Source organism: Ursus americanus, chromosome 29, assembly GCF_024610735.1.
Source record: "Ursus americanus isolate L20-20 chromosome 29, mUrsAme1.1.p, whole genome shotgun sequence".
NCBI classification, from domain to species: domain Eukaryota; kingdom Metazoa; phylum Chordata; class Mammalia; order Carnivora; family Ursidae; genus Ursus; species Ursus americanus.
The window spans coordinates 33,820,306-33,835,747 of record NC_142155.1 but is presented as its reverse complement, the minus strand read 5'-3'; the positions used below and the strand labels follow the sequence as shown (position 1 = coordinate 33,835,747).

General features: G+C 51.6%; 1 protein-coding gene across 2 annotated transcripts in view; it reads right to left on the bottom strand.

The window, feature by feature from the left end:
* CCND3 (cyclin D3) overlaps positions 1-14,526 on the bottom strand; it is an 88,762-nt gene extending 74,236 nt beyond the window's left edge. The window contains exon 1 of one of the 2 annotated variants that reach the window (XM_045777056.2): positions 14,282-14,526. In XM_045777056.2, coding sequence (XP_045633012.1) covers positions 14,282-14,287 — 6 coding nt within the window. In that variant the 5' untranslated portion in view covers positions 14,288-14,526. The remainder of the gene's footprint in view (positions 1-14,281) is intronic. The other variant, XM_045777057.2, reaches the window with a different exon arrangement.
* Between the last annotated feature and the right edge of the window lie 916 nt (positions 14,527-15,442).

The following is a 15,442-nucleotide window of genomic DNA, read 5'->3' as shown; positions in this document are numbered from 1 at the left end:
GATGGGAGTGCCCTCTCCTCAGACAGCCAGGCCAATGGGCAGCCTCCGCAGCCCCCCATTTCCTTCCTCTTCCGGCCACCCCCCACCAAGGGTGAAGATGCCCAACACACCTCAGGGCGCACACCCACCCCTGCCCCTGGCTTTGATACTCTGTATGCCTGGGTCAGAAGCCATGGTCAAGTTCAGGAGCGTGCAAGCTATGTCTATAATCTCTCCAGGTTTGGGCTGTGATGGGAACACACAGTCCTATGTGATGGGAACGAGTGCTGCCCTTAAGCCCCTCGGTGCCCAGGTCCCGCTGAGGCCTGCTGTTCAGGCTGGGACTGGTATGAGAGTGACATAAAGGAACGTGTTAATTACTACTCCGGGTGGCCCAAGGTCCAGCCCCAGGAAATAGGAAATATCTGCTCCCTCTATCTCCTCGATTTAAAATCCCCGGTTAGCGGGGCACCCGGGTGGCTCAGTCGGTTGGGCACCTGCCTTCAGTTCGGATCATGGGCTCTGGGTCCTGGGATCCGTCCCGTGTCCGGGCTTCCTGCTCAGCGGGGAGTCTGCTTCTCTCTCTCTCTCTCTCCCCCTCTGCCCCTCCCCTGCTCATTCTCTCTCTCTCAAATCAATAAATAAAATATTTTAAAATAAAAAATAAGATTCCAGGTTAGCATGTTTGGAAAGTCGTCTGGGGTGTCTGAGGCAGGGCCTTGAACTCTCAAGAGACATGGAGGCTTGCCGGGCTTCCTCAGAGCTGGGGTTCCCCTGAGCATTATGATAAGGAATGACCTCCTAGAGCTGCCATAAATCATCTCTTATACCTGCTGTCTGTCTCCCCTTCCGGACCCACCCCCGGTGAGGGCTGACCCGATGTCCACAGACCTGGCCATCAGGACCCCTACACACCCTCCTCCCCACCCACCCCACACCACCCCGGGGCCTGCCTCGGCTTCCCCAGACTCGCCACCACCGCCCAGCCCTCTTCTGTTCCTGGGCCCACGTGTGAGCCTGAGGGTGGCCGAGCCTGGCAGGTGGAGCTGGGCCCTGCATGAGGCCCCTCTGATCCGCCTCCGGCCACCTGTCCTGAATACTCACTTCCTTCCAGACAGCTGGAGAACAGCCCCGGAGCCTCTGGTTAAGGGGGGGCGGGTGTGGGAAGGTTCTAAGGGAGCTAAGCCAAGGCTGAGGGGAGGCCCTTCTAGCTGATGGGGATGCTGAGTGTGCACGCGTGGGGGTGGTGAGGGGGAAGGCGCTTGGGAGAAGTGGGAATTGGGGGTGGGATCAGAGAATGGAATGTGGAGTTCATTCTCCCGGGGGCACAGCTGTTTATTTTGATCTTCCCGGTCAGCTGTTGCGTATTCCTTATCTTGGGGCTCAATCCAGGCTCCACCCCCTCGCTGTTGCTGAGCTGGGGAGGCAGATATTGTGGGCTACAGTCCTGCTTCTGCGCTCACCACCTTCGTTTCCCACTGCTCCAAGCTGCTCACATGGACGAGGAGCGATCAGCCCCCCCCCCCAGAAATGCCAGCCCCAGACAGCAGATCCGCTCTGCATCCATCCACGGGTAACCGGGGCTTGGAAGTGTGTCATCTAAGACCCACCCCAACCGCCACGACAACCTGACTTGGCCACCCCAGAGTTGCCTGGGTATTTCGGTTTTGCTGGTGCCACGGGACTGGAAGGGTCGGCAGACAGTGCTGGCTTAGTGGGGAACACGAGGCCACGGTCACTGCCCAGGCCACATCGGGATCTCCTGTGGGCTAGCACACATATGCCTCATGCCAACGCTTCACTTGGCATCTACTGTCTCCAAGGAGATACTATGAAACTCAGACGGATTTTCTATATACTTACGGAAACACGACTCATGACTGTAACTTTGTTCATGTCATTACAGAACCGAACATTGGGGGAAAAAAGGGAAAAAAGTGGGGGAAAAAATCTCGCATAGTTCTACTGCCCCCCAAAACCAACACTGCTAATATTTTGGTAGATTTTCTTCCAGTCTCTTCTGTGTGTGTTTGTGTGTGTGTGTCTGCGTGTGTATGAAATATATAGTTGCAATATATTGTATGTACAATTTTGCATCCTGTTTTCCTTCACATGACTGTATAATTTTTGTGATATCACATATTTTTGAAATTGACTTTTTAAAAAAAGATTTATTTATTTTTGAGACAGAAAGAGAGAAAGAGAGTGTGTGCATGGAGGGGAGAGGCAGAGGGAAAAGGAGAGAGAAACTTAAGCAGACTCCGTGCTGAGCACAGAGCCCAATGTGGGGCTCGATCTCATGAGACCTGAGCTAAAACCAAGAGTCAGGCACTTAACTGACTACGCCACCCAGGTGTCCCGGCAACTGACATTTTTATTGGCTATCTAATATTTTCTTTAATAGATATACCATATTTTGCTTAGTCATGCTCCATTGTGAGGCAAACTGCTTTCTGAAGGGAGAGTTTGTCATGTGACCAGGCCACCAGCAGGGCAAGAACATGTCCATTTAGGTCCACTATTGTGCAAGGACACCACTCACTGTTAGACAGCTTTTTTTTTTTTTAAGATTTTATTTATTTGAGAGACAAATGGAGAGAGAGCACGAGCAGGGGTGAGGGGCAGAGGGAGAAGGAGAAGCACACTCTCCACTGAGCAGGGAGCCTGACATGGGGCTCAATCCCAGGACCCCGGGATCATGACCTGAGCCGAAGGCACACACTTAACCAACTGAGCCACCCAGGCGCCCCACAAACACTTTTTTATGTGCATAAAGCCATGATAACCTTTTGTAGATTCTTCTCTTGTGGCTGTCAAGCATCCAGTCTTCTTTCCTACAGCACTGCCACTTCCTTTTGGGGGAACCTCCTCTTCCCTAGCAAATCCAGGAGCCAGCCTGCCTACCTGCACCACAGACACGGGCGGGGCCGGCCCCTCCAGCCCCACCAGGCAGTCCCCACCATGCCTGGCCAGGCAGAGGTGACCGCTCAGCTGCCGGCATCTGCCTGCAGGGCCCTCTGCCTGGCCCTCAGGCACTTTATCAGTTTCTGTCCGCTTCCAAACCTAATCTTCCAGCTTTTTTGGCAAGGCTGAGTTCCCAACCTTCTTCCAGTAAATTCCTTTTGCTTCATATTGGACAATCTATTTCTGCTGCAAAAAGAACTTCGAGAATACCAAGGGATACCTCGCCCACTTAGTGTTTTTCCAACTGCAAGTCAGGACACTCTACCGGGTCATGAAGTCATGACGGTAATCATGACCAGAATTTCAAGAAAATGAAACAACAGAATAAAAGAAAATATCAGAAGTCCATTATCTGGAGTAAGGCTAAGTAATGCTTTGTGAAACTTGTTGGATAGACCTCTACAAGAGTGTGTGTGTACATGTATATAAAATGGGTTAAAATGAAAACATTTCTGGGGCGCCTGGGTGGCACAGCGGTTAAGCGTCTGCCTTCGGCTCAGGGCGTGATCCCGGTGTTATGAGATCGAGCCCCACATCAGGCTCCTCCGCTATGAGCCTGCTTCTTCCTCTCCCACTCCCCCTGCTTGTGTTCCTTCTCTCGCTGGCTGTCTCTGTCTCTGTCGAATAAATAAATAAAATCTTTAAAAAAAAAAAATGAAAACATTTCTGGTTTTGAAGAACATTGCCCTAACTGAACTTGAGTTCCTTAAGAACAAACAATGGAGCGATCTCTCCTGGATGTTTTTATACTTCTCCCCCCATCTTTAGAACCCAGGAAAGTATACTTCCCTACCAACAGCGTGGTATATTTCAAGGTCCACCCACTATTTTCTCTCTCTCTCCATAGCTTGACATCTCCTCCTACCCTTTACTTCTTTACTTAGCAATACTTAATGATAACGGACATATTTACCTCCTGCTCTTTGAATTTCTCTTAATGGTACCACGATTCTGCCAGCGACACAGGCTGAAGCATTCCGGGGTGGTCCTGCCTACTCTCTTTCATTCATTCACTGTGGGCACCCATGGTAGCCTAGCAGGAGAGAAGTCACGTAAGCAGCAAACTACAACATACTTCATGTTAGAAGTATGCGCAGTGCCCAGCGGGGGAAGGGCAGAGCAATTTCCCAGGGCAGAAAATTATTCATACCTTCCTACCAAATAATTACTAAGTTCTGTTGCTTTAACTTCAAAATATTTTGCCAGATCGCCCCTTTGTTTCCATTTCCACTGGCCTCACCCTACTTTCAATCCTTGTTAGAGTTTGGGTAGATTTTCTGGCCAGCTCTGTTCTACTGCTGCCCTAGAAATCCTCTTAAAACAGTCTGATCATGGTACTTCCATGCTCAAAAGCTTTCAGTGGCTCCCCACTGTCTACTACCTAAAGTCCAAACTCCCCGACCCAATGCTGTGGATTTGGCTTCTTCACAATGGCTCTGTGTTCTACTAGGACCACAGGTCCTAAACCAGTCCACACGTTCGCCCTTTCCAACCTCGTATCTGTCGGAGGCCAGATTTTCTTCTCGTACATCAAGACGACACGCTGGACAGATGAAAGCAGCGGACCTGATCGCCCGGCTGTCTTCTACTAAGTCAGGCATTGAAGAGGTTTGCAAAGAAATGTAAGACACAGCCACACTACTCATGAATTTTTAGTAATTTAATAATATATTAGTTTATAAACATATGATGCTATGTTAACACGCAATGAGTTTTTACTATTTAAAGGAATTTGTATTTTTTAAATTTCGCATTTAAAATGAGAAGTTAAATGTCAATAGCCACAACCTTCAAAAACAACTCTTTGGGATCCTCCATAATTTTAAAGGGTGTAATGCCCCAGCCCTCTCTACTTTTTACCTTCCCTCATGTCTTCACCTCTCTGCCCTAGTGTCTTGCTGGAGTTTTAGGCTTTTTTTTTTTAAAGATTTTATTCACTTTTTTATTTTAGAAAGAAAGGAAGAGAGCGAGTGCAGGGGGGAGGTGCAGAGGGAGATGGAGAGAGAGAATCCATCGTCCCCTCCCCAGCATGCTCCCCGCTGAGCACAAGGCCTGACACTGGGCTTGATCCCACGACCCTAAGATCATGACCTGAGCTGAAATCAAAGGTCAGACGCTCAACCGACTGAGCCCCCCAGGACCCCTGGAGTTTTCAAACCATTAAAAAAAATAAGTGGCATATTAAAAATAATTACTGTTATAGGGGCGCCTGGGTGGCTCAGTCGGTTAATTGTCTGCCTTCTGCTCGGGTCGTGATCCCAGGGTCCTGGGATTGAGCCCCGCATTGGGCTCCCTGCTCAGCGGGAGAGCCTGTTTCTCCCTCTCCCTCTGTTGCTCCCTTGCTTGTGCTCTCTGTCTCTCCTTGTGTCAAATAAATTTTTAAAATTTTAAAAAAATAAAAAATAAAATTAATTACTGTTATAAAAATAATGATTATAGAAATAGCTGTTAATTATTTTAGAAAGGGGGCGCCTGGGTGCCTCAGTCGTTAAGCGTCTGCCTTCGGCTCAGGGCGTGATCCCAGCCATCACCATTGAAAACTGCTCCTGGGGCGCCAGGCTAGCTCAGTTGGAAGAACATGCAACTCTTAAACTTGGGGTTGAGAGTTGGAGCCCAACGTTGGGAGTAGAGATTTTCTTTTTTTTAAGATTTTATTTATTTGACAGAGAGAGAAACAGCCAGCGAGAGAGGGAACACAAGCAGGGGGAGTGGGAGAGGAAGAAGCAGGCTCCCAGCAGAGAAGCCTGATGTGGGGCTCAGTCCCAGAACGCTGGGATCACGCCCTGAGCCGAAGGCAGACGCTTAACAAATGAGCCACCCAGGTGCCCCCTAGAGATTACTAAAAATAAATAAATAAACTTAAAAATAAAATAAAATTGCTCCTGAATAATTTATCCTTAAGTCCACTTCTCTTTTATTTTCTCCAATGGTATCTCTGAGAAGAAATTCCTGGTTAATCCACCCAAGAGCAACTGCTCCTTCCTCCAGACTCCCAGCACTGCCGCTCAAACCTTCCTGTGGCCCAGGGAGCCCATGAGAGCCCATGAGCGAATGCGTATTGAATTCCTAAATGGACCCCTTTCACGATCACAAATTCAGTTATACCCACTGAAGGACACTAACCAACCACAGAAACTTCGATAGTATTTATACAATGTGGTCCCTTAACTCCCGCTCAGCATCATGTTCAACCAAGGACTTGGCCATCTAGTCCAATGACAACTGGCCATGTTGGGAGATTCTCAGAGATGGGGGAGAACCCCCAAGCTATGCATCCTATGTTCTGTGAGCAGTTTCAGAAGACTTGAACAGTGACTTCGAGATGGATTTTGTTTTTACACTGACCTTGACCCCAGCACTGCCTAAAATGTGACTCTGCTACAAATGAGCAAGACAAGACGCCTGGGCCACCCAGGTGCTGTGGGAGGGACATACCAGGTGGGTGAGCCCAGGACGCTAGACCTATGCAGCCCTGCCCTCTGGACAGGGCATGTGGCAGACCTCCTCAGCCACTGCTGCTGCCCCTTTCGGGGGGGGGGGCGGGTATCTTGGAGGTGAAGTCTGCAGGCCCAGCGCGAGGACTCAGCCTAACCACCGACTCCAGAGGGGCGCCCTCAGCCGCTGCCCTGGAGCCACACCCTTACCGAAGCCCGAATCTGGGGGAGAGGAAGGAAGGGAAAAGGAACGCTGGAGGGGGAGCCGGAGGAAAAACTGTGTGCACCATCGCTGCAAATGGGGCGGCTGTGGTCAGGCTGATTCATCCAGGGCTCCCCAGATAGGTCAGGGCCCCAGCCCCACCTAGCAAAGCTCACATCGCCACCACCCACTCCTGCTTCCTGGGTCTTATGTGACACCTGACCCGACTGCTGGGGCAGGGCTGGGCCATCCTCGCTCCCTCCCTTCTGTCTTGCTTGGCTTAGTGGGCAACGCTGCAGCTCCGGCCAGGAGCACTGAGGGTGGAGGAGGCTCTGGGCTTGCCTGGGGCACGCGGACCCACACCATCACAGCTCCACAGAGACGGGCACACACAAATTCACCATCGTGCACACGGAGGCAGCTCGGGGGCCTACCAGCCAGCTTCCTGTGTCCTGACGCTGTGTTCATTCACGGCAGTGTCTCAACAGACCCTGGGGTCGTCTCACACTACCCCAGGTGGGGGGGGGGGGCACACACACGTGGAGACACACACACACAAGCACACACAACACGCAGGAAAAGTTCCACTCAGGTCAGAGTTCTTTCAGCCCCAGCTCTCAGGACTGACTAGCTGTATGACCTTGGGCAAGTTACTTAACCTCTATGCCTCAGTTTCTTCACCTGTGAAATAAGGGAACCTCGTGGGATTCTTAGGAAGAACAAATGAGAGATGAGTTAACAAACATGCATATTTATTATAAACTGATCCGCAAATGGTACATACAGTCCCTAGGCGCCCATGACGGCGCCTGGCTTACGGAAGTATTGTGCAAAAGATATGCTGTCACTATCTCCAATGTGTTTGCTGCCATGTGCCTGGGAAGAAATGAGGGTTCAGAGAAATCCACACAACAGATTCCCACAAGGAATGCCAAAAATGACTCCCAGAAGCTGTATCAGAGAAAAGACAGGGAAGAAGCAGGACTTTCTGAGGACAACCCAGGAGGCACTAAGCTCACGTCCAATGCTTGTAAAGAGAGTTTCTTTGAGTTAGAACCCAAGAGGCTGGGCCCAAGCCGAAAAAGACTGTTTCTTTGGAGACACAGAGACCCAAGAGAAAAACTCAGCCTGGTGGGTGGGGTGGGATCAAGTCAATTCTAAGAGGACGTAGAGGCTGCCTCTAGGACCAGCAGGTACCAGCGGACTGGAAGGAAAAAGGGAGAAGGCCCAGGAAAAACTAGAATGTTCCACGCTCTGGCCTACGCTCAGCTACCCCGGTCCATCTGAGAGTCTGTAACCCCAAGATCCTCTCTCGCTGTGATGAAAATAGATTGCACATGCGAACAGCCTCCAAGTTGGTGGTTCTGCAACAGATACTGTTTAAAGAAAAGGGGACGGAGCTGGAAGGAAGGGGAAACACAGCCTTGACTCTCGGGGGGCCTGGTGTTGGGAGGAAGCAAGCCTCCCTCCCCTCCACAATCCAAAGTCAGCCTGTGATAGCCACTTGCCAGAGAGGAGTAAACCCTCCCCTGGGTCTTATCCAGACAGGATTGCTCAGGCCCCAGGAGTGAGCTTAGGAAAGAGTCTATGACGGATAGATGCCTTCCTGGGGACAGGCAGCCTGGGGGCCCTCTGTACCCCTGTTCTCTCTCCGCTGGCCAGCCCCTCCTCCCAAAGCCTCCAACACTTCCAGCTGGAGCCTAAGTTGGAGCCCGAGGTCTGCATCTGAGGCCCCGTTCCTGCTTCCTTTCCCAGAACTCAGGGCCCCCAGGGGAGGGGCAGGAGGAGCAGCCTGGAGGGAAGAGAACAGAGGACAGGAGGGAGGGCAAGTTAGAGCAGACAAAGCTGGGGCCAGAACTGGGAGTTTCTGGGACAGTCCCAATTTCAAGTATTCTGTCCAACTGTCTGACCACAGGCCAGAACTTGTGGGCTGGTATTTATTTTAGAAAAAAGGCTGAAATGGGAGTCATAGGTAGGATGGTGAGGAAAGAAACCAGGCTTGCCTCTTGGTTTGGGGAGAGCCCCCATGTCTACCTCAAGCAGCTCCGGCTGGAAGATGATTACAGCCATGTTAGGATGGGGGAGGTATCGCTTATAAGGACTCACGACCTCTTTGGCACTTGGCAGGGTTTCAAGGGCATTAATCTCATGTGCCCAGCGCAGAGGGCAGACTCTGAAACCTCAGCCCCTGACTCTGTGTAACCACTCTGTGCCTCAGTTTCCTTGTCTGTAAAGACATAACCACAACGCTGCCCTCACAAAAATGCCACGAGGACAAAAAAGAGAATACTGGTTATACAGTAAAGCATTCAAGGAATATCAGCCGTTATTAATCCCCACAAGGACCCGGTGAGGTAAGGGCTATAGTTCCACCCACCTGACAGATGAGGAAACTCAGCTTCACACAGGCAGGAAGGAACCAAGCTAACACTCAAACCAGAGTGGTTTCTCTACTAGGCACTGGCTCTCTTGACCACTCCACGAGAGAAAGCACGAATTAGCGGTTTTACGCACAGACTTGACAGCCAAATAGCCAAGTCAGACTTCCAGCTCAGCCACTGACCAGCTGTGTGAATGGAAGCCAGCTGCTTAACCCATGATGCTTTGGTTTGCTCGTCTATAAAATGGGCATCCTGCCTTGTTAGAAGGGAAGACACGGGTTAGGAAACGTTTTGGAACACTACTGGTTATGGCCTCTTTCTCTGGGCCTGCCCTCCACAGTGCCCTCTGGCGACAGGGCTGGGAACTGCACTCTTTGTGGAGGAGCCCGTCCTGCTGAGGCGCTGGGGCGCTGAGGCGCTTGGGCCCCAGCGACTCTGTACCTTTCTAAGGGTGTGAGGGGGCACCAAGCAATCCGTCTCCTATCCCTCATTCCTAGGCAATGCCTGGGCCTCTGCTCTCTCACCTGAGGAGTGGCTGTCTCTGGGGAGCCTTTCAACCAGGGTGGGAGAACTTGCCGCAGAGGGCAAATGAGCTGCGGTTTTTGAGGTCCCTTAAGAGACAACATGGTGTCACGCCTTTGAAGGCTATGAAAGGCCATGCCCACAAAGGCTGCTGGCCTGGCCCTCTGCTCCCAACACACAGGTCCTTCTATCTCAAGAGCAAAGGAAGGTCAAGGATGGGGAAAAGGTGTGGGAGGGAGGGGCCTCTATGGGAAGGAGGGGCGCCAAGGTCTGAGACCTAAGACAGCATTTTATGGGGGTTGCACTGGGTCAAAAGTGGCTCCCTGCGTCCTCGTGTAGATAACTGGGAATGGGGTGGGGCAGAGGCCCCATGAAACCAGCTGGCAGCTAAAGGACCAGATGGTGCTCTTCACCCAGTCTAGCAGCCCAAGGACAACACACTGGGCAACAGCCCCACCTGGTGGACAGACGGGGATCGCCATGGGCTGGGGAGCAGAGGGAGCAAAGGAATGACCCGGAAGGGGGAAGCAGGTGAATAATCACATGGGAGGCTTAGAGGTGGAAGTGGCTTTGAGGTCTTCCCACTAGCAGAAGCCCCTCCTAAGCATGTGCTTTAGACTCCCTCAGATAAGGAACTCACTTCTTTAGGCAACTATCTGTCAGAAAGTTCTTACGCTTTTTGGGAATTTGCCCTCCCCAGTCCCCGCGCCCCCCCTTACCTAGGGGCTTCCAAAGGCAACCTTTCAACTATTTGAACACAGCTATAACATCCCTCCTAAGTCTCCCCATTTGCTTCAACCGTCCAGAGTTTGATGCCAATCATTCACCCACTGCATCTTTTCTTCCCTCGGGGATCCTTTTTTAATATATTAACATCCAGGGCGCCTGGGTGGCTCAGTCGTTAAGCGTCTGCCCTCAGCTCGGGGTATGATCCCAGCGTTCCGGGATGGAGCCCCGCATCGGGCTCCCTGCTCAGTGGGAAGCCTGCTTCTTCCTCTCCCATTCCCCCTGCTTGTGTTCCCTCTCTAGCTGCCTCTCTCTGTCAAATAAATAAATAAAATCTTTTAAAAAGTCTCTATATATTAACTTCCAAAGAATGCCTTCTGATTCTCTACGTAAGCCACACTTCCCGTAGCAACACCATTTTAAAAACATCTTTGGATCTCAACCTCCTACTCTTCAGGGTCTGATATGATATAATACTGTTCAGGTCTGATATATACTGATGCTCTGATCTGGAGGTTCATTTAAATGTCAAGTGCACAAGCTCTGAAGTCAAATACACCACTGTTCAAATCTGGGCTCTGCCACTTACTAGCTGTGTGACCAGGGAAGTTTCTTAGCCTCTCTGGGTTTCAGTTTCCTCATCTGTAAATCGGGGACAGGGGTATTTACTACCTGGCGATGTGAGGAGTATCAAATGAGATAAGGCCAGTAAAACACTTGGGACAGCTCCTGGCTGCATCATTTAGCTCCTAAGTGACCATTATAAGCACATTCCTCTGAGTTCAGGGCTGGAGGGGGTGCTTTGGGGAAGAGAGAGAAGAAAAGGAGAAAAGAAGACCTTCTGGAGTTATGCAGCCTTTCCCAAGCAGTGTGAATGCCAGGTGAAATCCAACAAAAGGGTACCTTGCTCTGCTCTCATTTCCGGAGGTGTTTCTGGCCAGCCCTACATCACTCCCCCACCCCTGCTGCCGCCTCCACCACTACCACCACCACCACCACCACCACTGTAATGGGGCAGGTCTTGACAGCTCTTTGAAACTCAGAGGGTTTAAAATTTAAATGTCTTTGAGGGTAAGAGAAACACACCAAAACAAACATACCTCCTGCTGAACAGAGAAAGGGAAACTTGGCAGGCGCCCCAGAACTTTCCCCACCCCCAGCCCTCCTTAAACTTCCTCTTGTGGTTTCTCAAGAGTACAACCTGTTCTCCCCAGCCAAGAAAGCGCCTGGGGCAGGGGGCTGGGGCATGCCTAGGGTTCCGCAGCACCCCACCCTGTGACAAGGGAGGAAAGAATGCACGGCAGAAGGGTGGCCTGGAGGTCTCTATGGTTCTGAATTTCACAACCGGTTAACCTGTGATCTTGGTGTGGCCACCCTTTACCCTCAACTACCAGCCTCAACACCCATTCCCGCCCCCAACACAGGCCTCTCTCTCAAAAACTGATGCACGAGGTGGTCTGACTGCAGGCAGAGGGGGACCGCTTCAGGCCTTCCTAGACGTGTGCAGTACAGTCGACTCTCGAGAAAAGCCTGGAGTTTCAGAAAGGTAATAGAAAAGCAGCTTGGAATCCATGGAACCTCTGCCCTGTGGCCTGGCTCACATCCGGGGCAAGGTCCTAGCCTGCCCACAGGGAGGGCGTGAGATACACAGAGGCAGCTCTGGGATGCAGCAGCTGTGGGCAAGAGGGCAAACATCTTTTTTTTATTATTATTTTTTAAGATTTTATTTATTTATTTGACAGAGAGAGAGAGAGACAGCCACCGAGAGAGGGAACACAAGCAGGGGGAGTGGGAGAGAAAGAAGCAGGCTCCCAGCAGAGAAGCCTGATGTGGGACTCGATCCCAGAACGCTGGGATCACGCCCTGAGCCGAAGGCAGATGCTTAACGACTGAGCCACCCAGGCGCCCTGAGAGCAAACATCTTAAGACTGCTTCTACTACTTGACCATCTTCCTTACTCAGCTGCCAGGTTGGACTGTTCCTCTTGGAATCTAAACTATGAAGATCTCTGCTACTCTTAAAGATTCTCACCAAATGAGGTGTCTTGGTCTCCCACGTCCCCAGATTTTGGCACATTACATCCATGTTGCCTTCTTTCTTGCATCAAACTCGCTCGCTCCTCTTGGTGAGTAAGGCTTATTCAAGAAAACACACACTGGTGCATGCATGCACGTGCACACACACACACACACACACACACACACACGGCCTTAGGGAAAGGATACCAGCTCAGTGCAGTCCCTACAAGCCTATTCCAGACCTACTGGAGCTCCATGTAAACCGTTACCAGCACCCACACTCAACTAAAAAATTTCTCTCCTCTCTACCACCCAATTTACAGGTCCTTTCGGAAACTCCTAAGTCCTTGGCTTAAGTGGATGTTCTATGTGGTCAGTCAGGGAGGCCAGCTAGCCTAATGGGTAAGAACAGGGCTCCCAGGTCGAGTGATCTGGGTTTCAATCTCAGCTCTGCCATTTATTTCTGGTGTACTCTTTAGAAAAATGACTTAGCTCCTCTGTGCCTCTGTTTTCCCATCTATACAATGGAGATAATCCTAGTGCTGACTTCATAGGACTTAGGGAGATCAAATGAAACATTACACCCTAAATATTTAGAAGGGTGCCTGACATTACTATATAAGCATCAGCTGGTATTCCAAACCATTGAGGGAAGGAAACAAAAAAGGAGGAAGCACTAAGGACCAAGGTGGTCATGGTCTCAAGGACTAGGATCCTGCTGGAATTCTCAGAGATGCTTTTGATTGGAAATTCCAGGCAGAATAGAAGCTCTGACTTGTTTACCATTATGTCCCCAGCATCTAGCCTGGGCAGAGAGTATGGCCATAGCTAACAGGTGGTAAATGAATTCATCAAATGTTGTATCAGTTATCTCTCCAAGGAGCCCAAGTGTTGAAAGACAAAAATCTGCAGGAACACAATGGGAGTTTGAGTTCTCTTTCACCCATGCATGTCTGGTCCCCAACAGAACCGAGGTGGGCAGCATACAGGAAACAGTGGAAACAGTCCTAAAGTCCAAGGATGAGAAATGGGTACCCCAACATTGTATGGATGGTCACATAACCCTCAAGTGGACCCCCAGCTGCACACAGCTGGGAATTTCTGGATTCTTAGGGACCAGCCCAGAAACTTGCCTTTCCCTGAATTTATCCTGTTCATTCCCAGCTCTTCTTCATGTCTAGACAACGGGTTAAAGAGAGCAGGAATGCCTTCTGGGCCCTCACTGTATCCCAAGTTCCAACACCACAGTCAGGGTTCAGTACAACACTGCAGAATGAACAAGTGGCCGGCAAAGACTTCCTACCCCTTCTCTGCCTGGTGGCTCTCCATCACCCAGAATCCAACTCCAAAGTCCTCTTCTCTCTGGAGTCTTGCTAGCCAGCCCAGCCTGGCACTTTATCTCTGTTGTTCTATGACCCACACAAGCTGTAGATGAATAACATCGTTGCACTCTCAGCATCCTACAAATTCCAGACACACAGTAGGTGCCCAATGTTTGCATATGAATCCGTTATGCTCCCTTAGTAACAGCAACCAATTTCTTCAGTTACTGTCCTTGGCAATACATTAAAAGATACAGAAGAGGCTTGTGTGCCCATCAGACACCAGAGGGACAAACACTGAAGAGTCCTTCCTTCCAGTCCCATCTTCTGACCTCCTCCCTCTGCCCTGGCTGGCAGGAGGACTCGAAGGCTACCTGCCCACATTGGTTCTGCCTTCCTACTCGCCTCCCATCCCTATCTCTGAAGTATGAAGAACGACGACAACCCAGTGAGGCCACTGGGCTTCTAGGTCAGCTTGGAGAAGGGCTGTGGGGACAGGGCTCAGGGCTTTGGGGGCGTCTCTGCTCTTCAACTACGTGCAGAACAGCTCACTGGGAGAGAAAGTGAGCCGAGCTTTGGGGGACAACGGGGAGGTGACGAGGACGCGGTGACACCCTTAACCGACCCAACTCTGACCCCTACCCCAGGCGTCCAGCCTGAACTTGGAGGCCCCAGCGAAGGGTGGAGAGGCTGACACCCCATCTATCTAGGTTTCTTCAGCCATCAAGCCTACCTCCATAGCAGGTGAGCCCCCCGGAGCACGGATTGTGGCCTCATTCTCCCGCCGCCTCAGACTTCTGTCTTTGGAAGGTGGGGGGTCGCTACCTCCAGCCGTGGGGAGGGGCGTGCACTCCTCGGTCAGGCGCCCCAACAGAAAAAGTCTCCACCCCCGCAGGCGCCGCGTGTTTACAAAGTCCGCGCCGCGGATCCCGAGTTTAAAGCTGGGCAGGAAGTGGGGAAGAGGGGGCGGGGGAGACAAAGAGGCTGAGTGCTCGGCTCGACTAAAGTTTGGGCTCCGGCTCCTCCCCCGGCCGCCCGCGGCTCTCCCAGAAGCCCCCGACCCACGTGTCCTAGGTGAGGGGGCGGGCAACGCCCCCGGGCTCAGGTGCGCCTGCGGGGCCGGCGTGGCTTGGTGCCCAGATCTCTGAGCTCGGGGCGTTCGCCGGTCATTCATGCTGCGCGCAGGAAATAAACAACTTTAGGTGCTGTTTCTTGACCTCTTACTATATGTCTGCCACTGTGCCAGACCCATTGTGTGTGCTAGCTCATTTTCTTTTCTATCAATCCCACCCCAGTTTCTCTCTCTCATACACACACACACACACACACACACACGGAAGGAAACTGAGGCAGTGTGGCTAAGTAACGTGCCCAAAGTCCCACAGCCGACAAGTGTTAGGATTCAGAGCCAGCGTCTGCACCCTCCCAGGCACCCGCAAACGTAACGGAATGAGGCGCGGAGCGGTCCCCCACCCCGGCACGGAGAATCCCGTCCCAGAGTGGCTGGCGAGCGTGCGAGACGCAGAAAACCACAAGCACCGCGTGGACGCAACGCCCTGGGAGTGAAGCGGGCACGGGACAGCTTCATGCCGCCTGCGCCTCCCGCCTCGCCCCGCAAATACCTGCGGATGGAGGGCGAGAAGGCAGCGGGATGCAGCAGAAAACCTGGGCTAGCTGGTCTGTAAGCTCTAGGTCCAAGTGGACCCTTGGCAGGCTGCGGGGCCATCAGCACATTTCCCCAAATTTCCCGCTCGGGAGAATTTCCTGGAGAGCTTCAGTATACGGATTCTCAGGCCCCTTCCCCAGAGAAAGTCACTGGGACCGAGCGGGATCCAGCCAAGTGTTGCTTAACAGGCAAGTTTGGAGGTTCCAGGAATGTGCTCTTTATGAGAAA